The sequence below is a fragment of the Lotus japonicus genome, chromosome 2 (genome assembly GCF_012489685.1).
Source record: "Lotus japonicus ecotype B-129 chromosome 2, LjGifu_v1.2".
Classification (NCBI taxonomy): domain Eukaryota; kingdom Viridiplantae; phylum Streptophyta; class Magnoliopsida; order Fabales; family Fabaceae; genus Lotus; species Lotus japonicus.
This window is the reverse complement of record NC_080042.1, coordinates 78,407,091-78,420,513: the sequence shown is the minus strand read 5'-3', so window position 1 is coordinate 78,420,513 and position 13,423 is coordinate 78,407,091. Positions and strand designations below refer to the sequence as shown.

The 13,423-nt window shown below is 37.8% G+C and overlaps 2 protein-coding genes across 2 annotated transcripts; both read right to left on the bottom strand.

Moving 5' to 3' along the window:
• Positions 1-600: 600 nt before the first annotated feature.
• Positions 601-1,473, bottom strand: LOC130735723 (thioredoxin H2-like). The gene is made up of 3 exons (XM_057587629.1): positions 1,259-1,473; positions 1,020-1,142; positions 601-908 (listed from the first exon to the last, which is right to left on the bottom strand). Exons 1-3 carry the CDS (start codon positions 1,385-1,387, stop codon positions 777-779), a joined length of 384 nt encoding a protein of 127 aa, XP_057443612.1. The 5' UTR covers positions 1,388-1,473; the 3' UTR covers positions 601-776.
• Positions 1,474-3,313: 1,840 nt separating this feature from the next.
• LOC130739891 (uncharacterized) lies at positions 3,314-8,730 on the bottom strand. The gene is made up of 4 exons (XM_057592359.1): positions 7,925-8,730; positions 7,664-7,851; positions 3,974-4,048; positions 3,314-3,900 (listed from the first exon to the last, which is right to left on the bottom strand). Exons 1-4 carry the CDS (start codon positions 8,550-8,552, stop codon positions 3,526-3,528), a joined length of 1,266 nt encoding a protein of 421 aa, XP_057448342.1. The 5' UTR covers positions 8,553-8,730; the 3' UTR covers positions 3,314-3,525.
• Positions 8,731-13,423: the final 4,693 nt, after the last annotated feature.

Genomic DNA, 13,423 nt, shown 5'->3' with positions numbered 1-13,423 from the left:
TATATATATTATTATTATTATTATTATTATTTGAAACCAAAATAGCTCAATCTACATTGCCATAGTGATAACAATACAATCAAGCACCATGCAATGGAACCAATCAATTCTTAAGAAAAAATAAGTCCATTCAGCATCAAATATCCAAATGCTTGATCTCAAAAGCAAAACGAGTGAAGCACTATGAAAAACATTACATAAAATTACCCTAAAATCTCCCTCTTCCCCTGAAACCACCACCCCGTCCACCACCTCTAGGAGGACCACCTCTCCCACCCCTTGGGCCACCCCTTCCACGAAATCCACCACCTCCACGGCCACCTCTGCCTCCACCACGTCCTCCGCCTCTACCGGCGCTTGCTGATCCCTTTGGTTATTATTATTATTATTATTATTATTATTATTATTATTACTATTATTATTATTATTATTATTATTATTATTATTATTATTATTATTATTACCTTTTATGACCTGCCCAAAATGTTTTTTGTTTTTTGTAATTATGTTACATGAAATGCATGATCTGTTTTTTTTAAGAAGGAAACAATGTATAAATAGTAGTGTACGTGTGCATTTACCGTGCCTCAAGACCTTTAATTAATTTCTAACTTTAGAGGGAATTATTTCCTGCATATATATTACATTATCATGGTCATGGCTGGTAGAGACCAACTTAGTATATAGTTGGACGTCTTATTTTCTCTACATTGATTGGTATATTACAAAGCCATCCTGACTTTATTATAGTTCTAAATGATCAGTACGTGCACACTCTAATTCCTGCGTTTCTCAATCAACTTCTGCAACTCCTCCTTTTTAGCTCCCACCATCTTTTCAACTACTTTGCCTTTCTTGATTAATATAAATGTTGGCATCGCTTGCACCTGGAATGCCTGAGCCACATCCTGTTTCCATTTGTATCAAGATGTATGTGTTAAACAAAATGTTTACACGTTTTGTCAAAAAAAAAAGGGTTAAAGATCAAGGTGAAATCATAGGAATCACATGCACCATACCATTAACACATCCACATCAATCTTAATGAACTCAACATTTGTGTACTTTGCAGCAAACTCTTTGATAATTGGATCCATGTATTTGCAAGGCCCACACCAGTTAGCCGTGAAGTCAATAACCATCTATAGTAAAGTTATAAAGACAATTCCATCATCTCATAAAAATCCAAATTAAAATTTCAGCGATTGAATATTTATATATAATTGGGAAGTTTCCAGCTAAATTATATCAAACTTACCAGCTTGTTTGTTTCTTTGGAGGCATCAAAGTGAGCCTTCCATTTAGCAGTGGAATGGAAGGTGAGGATCCGTGGTGATGACTTTGAAGATCTATCAACAGACTCTAAATTGGAAAGGTTGGCTCCCATAATGTAATTGGTTCCTTTTGAGGAATGAAGAACCAAAATTGATCAGAGAGGCTATGTGAGAATTGTTGTGATGAGTGAGTTATGGATTTTAGTTAAAGAGTTTGGGCTTTATATAGAGTGATAAAGGATATTAAGAGCGTGAAATATTATTATCATATTCTAAATTAAACCCGCTAGTTAAAAAAAAGTATATGATTCTTTTACTTTAAAGTGATCAGAGCTATTACTAACGATTTTGGTTCAAGTGGCTATCTCATTAATCTTAAGCGATGACTTCAGTTTGAGTCTTATGAATGGAAAAAAGAAAAAAAATCTTTACTAAAAGAGCAAACTTCACCAAGAACCACCAAAATGCGAATATTGCTTGCTCGAATAAGATTGCCCACGGTAAATATATTTGTGCTAAGACAAAAAAGTGACTTGTAGCTAATAAGCACCCCTGCAGCCGATTTTTGGGAGCATAATTGCTTTGTAATCTGGTGAGGATTAGTGTGTTTTCTTTTGTCCCTCCAATTACTTCCATCCAATTTGTGAGAAATTATTCTCTAGAAAAAGTCTTCAGAAACTAAAGATCCGTGTGCCAAAAAGGTCTAAAGGAACTCAAAATTTTCGGCTCAATGCACATTTGTCTAAGCATTAGTACCATAATATGCATCTCATCATTTGCCAATATAGTGTGTCTTTTAATATACTTTTTACCAACGAAATTTAGTCTCGTGATGCATTTTTGCTTTCTTAAAGGAGTGTCATAGCTCTTTTCATCAAATCTTCGGCTGCAAGGTTTGCGAAATGTGAATAGGAGAAAATTTATATCCCAAAGCAAAACAAAAAAGATGATTCAAAAAAAGCAGGTAGGTTAAGAGAATGAAGCTAGAAATGAAGAAAGTTCGATTGACATTCTGCGTGAAAATTTGATTCCTAAATTTGTTGGTGGAGTTCTCCAAATATATCATATGGAATCTCATTCCTGTCTGCATCAACTTGAGATTCTAAAGAACAATAGCAGTAATACGTTCTCATTGATGTATGTATGATGTCAGTGTATGTGTTAAAAATTTCATCGGTCAATTCATATTAAACTCAGCACTTCAAAATCTTGTTAACGTCAAATTGATATTTTAAAATATGTGGAAATAAACATTAATTCATTATAAACCTATAGTTTTTCAAAATTTACAAGATTTACCACAAGTGATACAGATGGTGAAATTATATTTCAACGGTTGGATTGACAAAAATACATATTCGATCTATAATTATTAAGTTACTGATTGAAAAAAAAGTACATATTTGATTACAGTTATTAAGGTGTAAAATTACTAATGTGATAAAGTTGGCTAAGTGAATTATTTCCCTATATATGTGTGGGTGTCATAAGTTTCCCGTATCTATGAGTTTCATATTTCATTGACTTTGTTGTATGGGATTAAATTAAGTGCCTTCTATTGAGGATTTACCAATTACGTGACGTGAACGCTTTTGTTTATATAAAATATTAGTGGGAATTGAATCCATCTTATTTTATGATTGAAAAAAGCTTCCTTGTAGTCCTCTCCTCTCCTCTTGACGCTATCTTGGTTGCCTTTCTTAGATGTATTCTAAAAGGGTGTCATACATCCATTCCAAAAACCACCTTTGTTCCTTAAGTTTTACTGCTTTCACAGTAAATTCTTAACTGAATTTGTGCAAAGGTTGCACTCTTCATGGAACTCAGCAGCAGAACACTAAGGGTGGAGTAAGATGATCAACAATCCCTACACTGAATGCAGTCTTAAATTTTCTACCAAGGCACTGCTTATGCAATTCGTGCTTAAGAAACCCTAAGACCACCCTCTAAAATTTCCCTTTGCGCATTATGGTATTCTACCTGCCAATGAAAGGACAAGGACACTGATGCAAACCATTTGCAGGCTTACGCAGAAAATCTAAGAGCAACATTGCAGATCATCATAAGTCAGCAAATAAGTTTCTTCCTGTAAGATTTCAGATAAAGGTCCATACTAGCTACTGGACTACAAAATGGTGGAACGGGATGTTGGAAGTGTCAAACAAAATCATTCAAAACATGTTTCATGCTAGGCGAATAAAAAGTTCAACACCAACCAGAGACAGTAACAAACACTATGAACACCACATAGTTACGATTGCACCCCCACATCACCTGCAACATTATTAACAAAACCACCTGAACCATTGTTGCCATATGAGCCTCTGCCACCTCTTCCTCTATTGTTATAATTGTTCCTAGGATAGTAATTCCCGGGCTGGTCAGCGTATTGATTGCGGCCATTTTGGTAGTAGCCTCCTCTGCTTCCACCACGACCCCGTCCATTTGAGTAACCCCTTCGACCACCTCCACCACGACCACCGCGTTGGTTCTGATAACCCCTCCTCGGGTAATGTTGATCCTTTGCATCTACATCTGGTTGATTGAGCTCTCCAGCCACCTGGGGATTGGTCTGTTCATGTTCAACATACTCCACCTCAACTGCATTTTCTGCTTCTACATCTTCCTGCAAGGGAAAAAGCTCTGGCATCAGATCAAGTTCAATGTCAGCAAAGGTACACAGCCAAAATTATAAATACCTTCTGAAGCTCCCGTTCAGGATCAGACTGATCATCTGTAGATCCATGTCCTTGGAAATTAATGGTTCCCTGATCCTACAAAACACATAAAACTTGTAAAGCTAAAAGTGCAAAGCATCAGATTTTACATTGGCTGAAACCAAAGAAGATATAAACTTCAGCTATCAAACTTAGATGTTCTTTACCAAAACCAATCAAACAGTGAAAACTTGAAGAGTAGACACTTATCTAATAGAAATCATATGCAAGAACAAATAAAAGACCAGAGATCATATGAAAGAATGTTTAACTATTCTTAAACTTCTGGGATATTGGGAAAAGAATATCTTCAAATAGCCATATTTGCACAGAACAAAAATGAAACAGGAGGAAAGAACCAGAGAAATGCAACTATAATACTAAACAAGCTAACCAGAATTGAAACATCGAAAAAACATGTAAAAAAATGGAAGTTAATTTACTGTTTATAATAAGTGATGAAACTCAAGGTATGTAACAATAAACATTGCCGAATGAGGGAACACGGACAGCAGCAACTAGCAAAGACAATAAGTGTACACAATCAGTTTATGTAAAAAAACTGTCATTTATTTTCATCACCTCACTTCTGTCCTCCCTGAATGATAATTTTCAATAGGACTTTTATTAGAAAGTGAAGCATAGTTTGTGCTAAATGATGGAATTATATTTAGTATTTGTATTCACATGAACTTTATGAAATATTGCCCGTAAAGTTGTAAAATATATTTGTAACTCTCTGACACTATTACATGCAGCAACAGCTACAATACAATGACTGCCCCAAACTGCAATAGCAATTTCATTTATCATACTTGGTTATGCACTAGAAATCTAGAATGGAGTCTGGACAAAAGATCATGGGATTGAAAAGCCTATAAGCAATTTTCTTTAAGGTGTGAGGATTGTTGTACAACTCTTTGGAATCAACAATAATCAAACACAAAGCAGTTTTTCTTTAAAGAAATTATTTTCCAGAAGGCTTCAAGAAAAATCCTCAAATAAGTAACAAAAAACATTTTAGATTAACAAGCAGGAATAAATGTAGAACTAAGATCTAAACAGAAATTAACCTATATCCAAGGTGAAATGTCATTATTCACTTCCTTGGAATTCTAATGTCAACAAATATAACTTTGGAATTGGTCCCCAAATAATAGCATGGCCTACAAGTTGATAACATATTTTAAACAAGTATCTTTAGGTAGTTAACAGCACCAGACTTTCGGTTAACAATGATTAAAACTTTTGATAGGTGTCATTCTATGTTATGACATGGGTTAGAGAGGAAAATTGATATGGTACAGGCAAAGACAGACAGGAAAATCCCCACCGATCATTATATGTAGTTGAAATTATCAATAAGAAAAGCTCAGAACAAAGGAAGTTTAACAGGGCCAGCTCTGCTTTATTATCTGTTCGACGCTAATGACAACTTTAAGTCCGGTTCTGAACTTCTGATAGAACTCAAGAAGAAAACATAGACTCCTCTACTAATAGAATGGGTAACACTAACTAATATACTGATTGTACCTCCCCAGAGCCTCAGCTCTTATTACAGATGTTCCCTCTCCCAGAGAAAAACCTCTACTATTACTATAATACTTTCACTTGATTCCTTCCTCTCTTTCCCATCATACCCTATAAACTCGGCTCACTGCTAACCCCGACGTGTTTGGTTGTGGAGCAATAAAATTGTCGCTAGCTTAACTGCCCATAGGAACCATTACTAAAAAAGTACTGACTCTACCTTCAAATGTCATTGTCTTTGTATCTGTATACACCAAACTAGCGAGAGCCCAAACATACACTCCAGGTACTCATCCAATGTGCCTCCCTCACCTTGAACAACAATAATTTCGCCTTCCTCATTCCGCCACTCCCCCTCTCAAAATTATCATCATCAACGTCTTTTCTCAAGGTGTTGGGTTAAGGGTGACATTTCAAGCCACATAAAAACCACAAGTTTTCTTCCACCCCGTGAACCCTCATCAATTGGGTGTTTCAAGCCTGTGGATTGTTCTCTATTCTTTGGGTCTCCATTCTAACAGCATGCAGTTGAAATGTCAGGATCACTACCACGTTGCTGTGAAGAAATATTATTGGGTCAGAATTAAGCCAAAACCCGATTTGAATTAGAAGGGGTCAGGGCATGGGATAGCAAGTTCGGTCATCCATATCCCTAAGGATCGGGATCGCTTTACTTGTCTTCATTTACAAGGTCTGTTACTAGGTACGACTACACGTGGGTAATGATGTATTCGCCAAAGGAGTCTCGCAGACTCAGCTTCAATGTACTAGCTTCATCATCAGCCATCAAGGAGTTGGGTTAAAGGTCCTAACCCATCTACGGATATCACAATGCAAACCTACAAGTAAATAACTGATATATTGCTCCTCAAGCAGTCTAGGAATATGAGATGATAGAACCTCAAACAGCTCAATATACTCATCCATCGTACCTTACTGCTCCAAATCAGTGAGTTCTTCTAAGAGATAACACACCTTTGAGCGCCATACTTCACAAAAAGGGCCTGTTTCTATCTATCCCGAGTTATATTATCCTCTTGATGGTGCTCCCTTCCATTCCATACTCATCCGAGAGACATTGCTTCCATGTTAGCCAAGCGTGCATCAATCCTATCTACTCTGTCAGACATCTTGGGGTGGCATGGAAGTGATCCAGCATGTCGGAGTTCAGACCAATTGATAGAACACAAAAAGAAAAGAAAATTCTACTATCAACAGAGTGGGTTGCAGTCAGTGATTTTACCTCCCCAAAGCCATATCTACAATTACAAATGTTCCCTCTCCTTGAGAAAAACCTCTACTCTAACTAAGATACTTCCACCTGACTCCTTCCTCTCTCTCTCTTCCCACCTTCTCCTATATACTCAACTCACCACTAATAAAATATTATCCTTTTCTAACTAACTGATATACTGGCAGATTTCTTCCATTTCCTAGAATATAGCTTCACTGCCCTCTTTGGACCTGGGTCACGCAAATGACCTTTCTCAAATTCTGCAGGTCTATCATGTTCATAGTGCAGAAACATTTTAGAAGAAACATACTGGTTTTCTTCAAAACTCAGATCCACAATGAGATTCTGAGTGATTTAACCCTAACCTAGTGTATGTAGCAGAAGAATTATAGAAAGAAACAGCAAACATTCTTCTCCCATCCCTCCCCTCATACTTGTACTATCAAAATTCACAAACAAGAGTCACATTTTAATAAAAGTTCTATCGCTCTCAAACTACAATTTATACAACAAGGGTAATGTTGATAGATAGTGTGCCTCTATCATGAGTCATGAAACAGTCCAAAAAATATACTACAGAACAACTATGTTTGGATTGATGAAAATAAATCGAACGGAATGATACTATGTTCAATATTTCATCAAGTTTAAAACATGATGAAATGGCAGACTTAATGGAAAGTACTACATTCGATCTAGTATCCCTAATTGATTAGCCTGCAATGACATGGAACCAGCCTCCTTCTTCAATCCATCATAAAAATATCCAAACAATAGAAGGGTATCCTTATTCTATTCCACACTGATTCATTTCATGTAATCTAACAAGGCATTCAATCATAAACTTAACTCATATGCAAGTGACAAAATTTCAAAAAACAACAATTCCAGCAGGCATTGTATTATACCTTCTCCTGAGGCTGAGAATCAGAACCCTCGACTTCCACGTGAACCGGAGAGTCATGCACCGGCACCTGGAAAGATCCATAACTTCCAGCAGCGGCAGCAGCAACTTCACCCGGAGCTTTCATCTCAGGTGTGGTGGTGAAGTACTCCGACGACATAATCTTATTCAACTTGTCCCTCAAACCAGCATCTACAAAACAAAAATTGCTCAACATCAGTCTAATTCCACAACAAAACATGCAAGCCACAAGCAAAAACCATACATGTAACACCAGCATTGGGCTCAATGGGCTGTTCAGCCTTAGACAGCCAGAGCTTCGCGTGCTCAATGCACCGTTGCAGCGCGTTCTTGTGGGAGAAGCTCGAATCGGCGGGGCGCGAGATCAACAAACCCCGCAGGTCGGAAATCGAGTCCAGGTCCTTCTCCCCGAGCAGATCGGTGGCGTCGTCGGTGACATAGTCATAAGTCAAGCAGCAACCACGCTCGAGCGTCCTGGTAAGCATCGTCGATGTGAAGTCGTTCTGCGACTTCACCTCAAAGAGCGAGCCTAAGTAGAGCAAGTTGAGAATGTCCTCGACGACGTCGCTTCCGGTCGAGTTCGGGCGCTGCTGCGTCGTCTCAGGTAGGGTTCCACCGCGATTTTGGAGAGCCAGGTCGAGTTCTTCGGCTAGGGCAGAGGAGAGAGGCTGGCGAAGCTTCTCGAGCTCGTCGATGAGGGCGAGGACGGAGGGTTTGGAACGGAGGACTTCCTCTTGCTCCTTGTTCAAGGGCTTTCCCTGAGCGAGTGACTCTTCCATGGCGGTGATGCGGTTCTGCTTCTTGCGGAGGGCGCGGAGGCGCTTGTTGATAAGGTTCAGGACGGGGCCGTCGTTTGCTGCGGTGGCCGCCATTAGCAACCTAGCGCCTCCGGGAAGGAAATTTGAAAGTGATTGAAGCGGTGTACGGCGGAGGGTGCCGCGGGGTGCGGCGGTGGAATGCAGTGAGAGGGTGTGAGTGAGAGAGTGAGGGGTTTTGGTGTTGGTGGCTTGTTGTGGGAGTTTATAAAGAGAGAGGATTTTGGCTAAGGGGAGATGGAGGGATAGGTGTGACTTTTGGATGAAATGAAATCATATCAAAGTAACCCAAACCCATTGGGCTTGTTGGCCTTCTTCTGTTTTTGGACCCAATCAAGGTTTCTTCATCATTTTTAATAAACTTGTTGAATCAAAATAATTGATAGTCACCCGCATTTCGGGATATTTTTGTTTTACGGGAAGATGTAGTTTTCATTAAAAATGTTCGACTGAATGTCAAAAAGAACACAGGATTGGATATATGGTGGAACACCGAATTCAACCAAGATTCATCCTTATGAGATTGAGAATGCTGAGTCAACTTGTTCGACGCGTAATTTGCATGTCTAAACGTTGCGGGACTAGAACATGGGGAAATTTTCTTTATCTCCAGCATAACGCTTTCAAGGCGTGTGTTAACCGAGCTAGCTTGCATCAGATGGGTGGATATTATGGGATAAAAAAAAAGCTTTTGGATAATGCACTTATCACTTGATTACCACATTAAGTATTTAGCCGCTTCTTTAGAGCCTCGAAATTCTTCCCTCATATGGAGTGTCATCCGCAATGTTGTACCAACCAAATTGAGACTTTGGAATAGAGGGGTAACTTGACCTCTTGGTGCCCTATGTGTGATGAGTGGAGGAGAGCTTGGATCATACGATGAAGAGTTGTGCTTGGAGTAGAATTTTCTGATCTGGATCAACGTTGGGCATCTCTTGGGATAACTCTCGTCGACAGCGTTTCATTCTGTGGTTGAAGGAGATTGTCCTTAATGCTATAAAGGAGATCATATAATGGGATGTGTTCATCACTTCTTTACTATGTTCTTGCTCTCAAGTAATTCTTGTTCCTGGTTCTAGTCCTTTTTTCTCTTTCATTGTATTTGGGTTAGCACCCCTTGTGTTGTTTTGAATGCAATGCCTTGGCTTATAAAAAAATGTAATGGGATATATGCTCTTTGCTATGGCTTATGACGTGATAGAAATCATATATGTTTTGATGGAAAATTGATGGATGTGAGGACATCTGTTTCAGCTACGTTATAATAGTTGAAAGATTACCATGAAGCTCAGATTATTCTTTGTTAGGGTGTTGCCTTTGTGCACGCTGTTTTTAGATCGTAGATGGGCTCCTTCAGGGCATGGCAAGGTGAAGCCTAATGTTGATGTTGCGCAAGCTCCGACTGGGTGGACGAATGGGGTTGTGCTTTGTGATCTTGAAGCCATTGTTTTGTTTGCTGCCTCTTCCAAATGTTGTGTTGATCTTGGTGTGGATCATGAAGAAGTTATGACCGTAAAATCTGACATGGAGCTAGCTCTAGAACATGGTTTCCTGACCATTTTCGTGGAGTCTAATTCTACAAGGGTTACGAGAGCTATCAATGCGGTAGAAGCTCACAATTCTTATCTAGCTTCGGTGGTGTAGAAATTCAGAGACTTGTTAGGTTTTTTAGTTCTTTCTCTTTCTCTCATATTTATAGAGACTAATAACGTAGCTCATAGTCTAGTTAAGAACTCTCTTATTCATCCAGATGAGGTTTGAGTTGATAATCTCATGATTTATTTCAATGCTGGTATCCGTACGGATTTGTTCCATATTTTATTTCAATGAAAGTTTAAATTGAACGTAAAAAAAACTTTAGCCGCTTATAAATAAAAATTATGAACAAAAATATACAAATGAAACTTTTAATTATTTAAAAAATAAATTATGTGATTTTTTTTGAAACCAAGTTATGTGAAATACGGTCATTACGTTTATTTGGTATTATGCATCAAAATTCAAATTTACTTTTGATATTGACCATTAAATTGTAGAGAAATAAAATAGGTACAAAAATATTTAAAAAATGATATAAATAAAGTCACTTGACATTACAAATGAAAATATAGTGCCAAAAGTATCAACATTTGCAAATTAGTTGTTTTTCAACAAAAAAGTATCTACATTTTTTGCTAGAAAATGTGAATGGACTAAGCCCAACCTATTCCATTTGGACTTAGAAATGTGTATGAAATCAACTAAAAAGAAAAGTACGATTACAAAGGAACTGGGCTTTGTCCGTCAAAAAACTATGAAGTGGCCCCTCAACTCAAATTAACTCAAGTGTTAGAGCCAATGAACAGTTTTGAAAGTGCTGTTTGGCTTTAGTTTAACTCTCAATATGTTCTGTTTGACAAAAAAAAAGAGTTTTTTTTTAATGAAACGAAATTATATTAAGCAAAAATACCAGGGTCATGCCCAATACATCTGCTTGAAGGTAAGCAAATAAGCCTGGGGGAGCATCCTCCACCCAGATAACATCCCGATAATCATAAACCAACTTTGATACGAAGTGTACGGCCTGATTACCTGACCTCCTAATAAATGACAACGAAAAGAAATAAAAAAACTAACAATAAGGTCTTAAAAAAGAGAGTTAATTGACTAAAATTCTAAATATGAAAATCAAACACTGAAATAGGACAAAAAAGATTGGTGCAAATTGCCATTAACACTAAGGGTCATTACATTAAAGCAGGCAAACTAACGCACACATAGATGATGTATCATATGAGAATACAAGTTTTATGTGAGAGTAAAAGAAGTCATTATGAGTCATTAGATCTAATCATGAACGATCAAGATCTTGAACGTGTGCCCTTAATACTATTGCAGAATTTGTCTCCATAATAATGTGATCCATCTCCAGACTTTGTGCTTAAGCCAAACTCCATCGCATAGCTGATGCTTCCGCTACCAAAGGGCCCATGCGTGGCGTTTCCAACTTAGAAGCCACAAATAACAACATTGCATCCTTGGCACGCACCACCAGTCCTAGACCTGTTGCGTCTTGGCTAGACTATTGATAAGTACCAAAAATACCTGATTTTCTCTACTAATTTGGGTACTTTTCTGTTCTAGATGTGTACATTATCTTCCAAATTATCCCTCAATAGGTTAATTTAGTAAGTAGATAGTTTTTATATAGAAAATACATAGATATGTTAGTTTTATCATTTAAGCTCTTTTGTTTTATTGTAGGAGAAAAGTCAAGAGATCCAAACAATTTCAAATGAAAAGGGCTACAAATGTTGATCTTCGCTTAAGCCAAATGTAACCTCGCTTAAGCCAAATTACAGGGCAGTAGCAGTGGTTCTGGAAGACAATTTGGCTTAAGCGAGAAATGGTCTCGCTTAAGCTGAAAGGCCTTACCTGAACATGAAGAAATCTCCTCGCTTAAGCGGAACCTTTTTCAGCTTAAGCGAAACTGTGCCCTGTTTATAAAAGGCTCGACCAAGATCAGAAAGACATCATCTTTTGACCTATTTTGGACTTTTGAGAGAGAAAACTTCAGAGAGAAGAAGGGAGGAACTTTGGGAGCTTTGATTCACCATCCATCAAGCTGGAATCATCACCGAGGACGGCACGGATCATAACTTTCGTCTTAGTTCTTCTTGTAAGCATAGCATCCATGTCTATGGATAGCTAAACTTCTCTTTGTTGGGATTGGGTGTAATACTTGACTTAAATGTATCCATCTTAGTTCTCTTTCATATGAATCTAGTTTATCTCTTGATTTCAATGATATGATCTTGATTTTAATGCTTGTTTTAGCTTGATCAACTAGAACATGATTTGAGATTTGATATGTGAGTGAAAGCTACATATTTGAATTAGATTTAGGTTGTATCATCTAATTTACCTGATTGCTAGACATAGGGTTAGGTTTATTAGTCGCTTAACATCTGAACTCATTACGTTTTGCTTCGTTAGTTATGCGAGACATCGATAATTAGAGAAGTGAATCGTTAATCTACTCATGTAAGAAATTAATGAGATAGATAAGAACTGATGTGATGAAATCAAGGATAGAATAGGTTGTATGTGTTGAATTATAGGATATATGAGAGTTGATGTGTGAACCCCAATCCCAACAGCTTTCTCAATCTGTTTTTAAACCCGTTTTTATTACTGTTTTATGTCCACAACATTTCTCAAAACAATCAACCAAACGCTTCTTGAACTATTTGCTTAAGTAATTTAGCTAAAGAACGGCGTTGTATTTCCAATTCCCTGAGGACGATAAAAACCCTTTACTATACTACAATTGAATCTTGAAAGGGATTTGAAAGTAGTTGTGGTAAAAACCTTTCAACAACTATCCAGCATCCACATTAATTTTGACATATCCTTCAGATGGAGGCAACTAGCGTTCGAGGCTTCGTTCTATCTTGTGGGTGGGTGTGATTGTGTTTTCCTCGGAGGTTCGTCCATTGAGCCAATACCTCCATAGCCTTGGCCATAGCACCTACTAGATCGAGAGTTACTCTGACCGTACCTTGGTAGCTCACAAATTTAAAGCTCCACGGAAGCCAAAACCTTTTAGGGCATTAGAGCTTTGTAGCCCACGATTGTATACATTTTCTACGGTTTTGTCTATTGTGGTTCAGTGAAAAAATTAACCATGATGGTTCACTTTCATAAACACCATCTGATATATTATTAAACAATTCAATGACTTAGCTTTAAAAATACATTTCCAATAATGCCATTTTCCTCCATGCTCTATGAGTTACTTCCTTTTGGTTTCATGTTTGACGCCACTAGGACTAGAAGTTATCAGACGACACCTCCTCTAAGATCTCTGGCGTGACGTCATCATATTGGGTCCCTCCATGCCATTAACTCCAGCAATGACCCCAACCAAGTTCACGCCATGAGCA

Excerpts from the sequence above, each read along its gene's own strand:
- LOC130735723 (XM_057587629.1), bottom strand. The coding sequence starts at position 1,387 with ATGGGAGCCAACCTTTCCAATTTAGAGTCTGTTGATAGATCTTCAAAG. Across the intron at positions 1,143-1,258 it reads CCAAAGAAACAAACAAGCTG|ATGGTTATTGACTTCACGGC; the intron begins GTAAGTTTGATA and ends ACTTTACTATAG. Across the intron at positions 909-1,019 it reads TTGATGTGGATGTGTTAATG|GATGTGGCTCAGGCATTCCA; the intron begins GTATGGTGCATG and ends AAATGGAAACAG.
- LOC130739891 (XM_057592359.1), bottom strand. The coding sequence starts at position 8,552 with ATGGCGGCCACCGCAGCAAACGACGGCCCCGTCCTGAACCTTATCAAC. Across the intron at positions 7,852-7,924 it reads GCCCAATGCTGGTGTTACAT|ATGCTGGTTTGAGGGACAAG; the intron begins GTATGGTTTTTG and ends TTTGTTTTGTAG. Across the intron at positions 4,049-7,663 it reads ATTCTCAGCCTCAGGAGAAG|GATCAGGGAACCATTAATTT; the intron begins GTATAATACAAT and ends TGTGTTTTGTAG.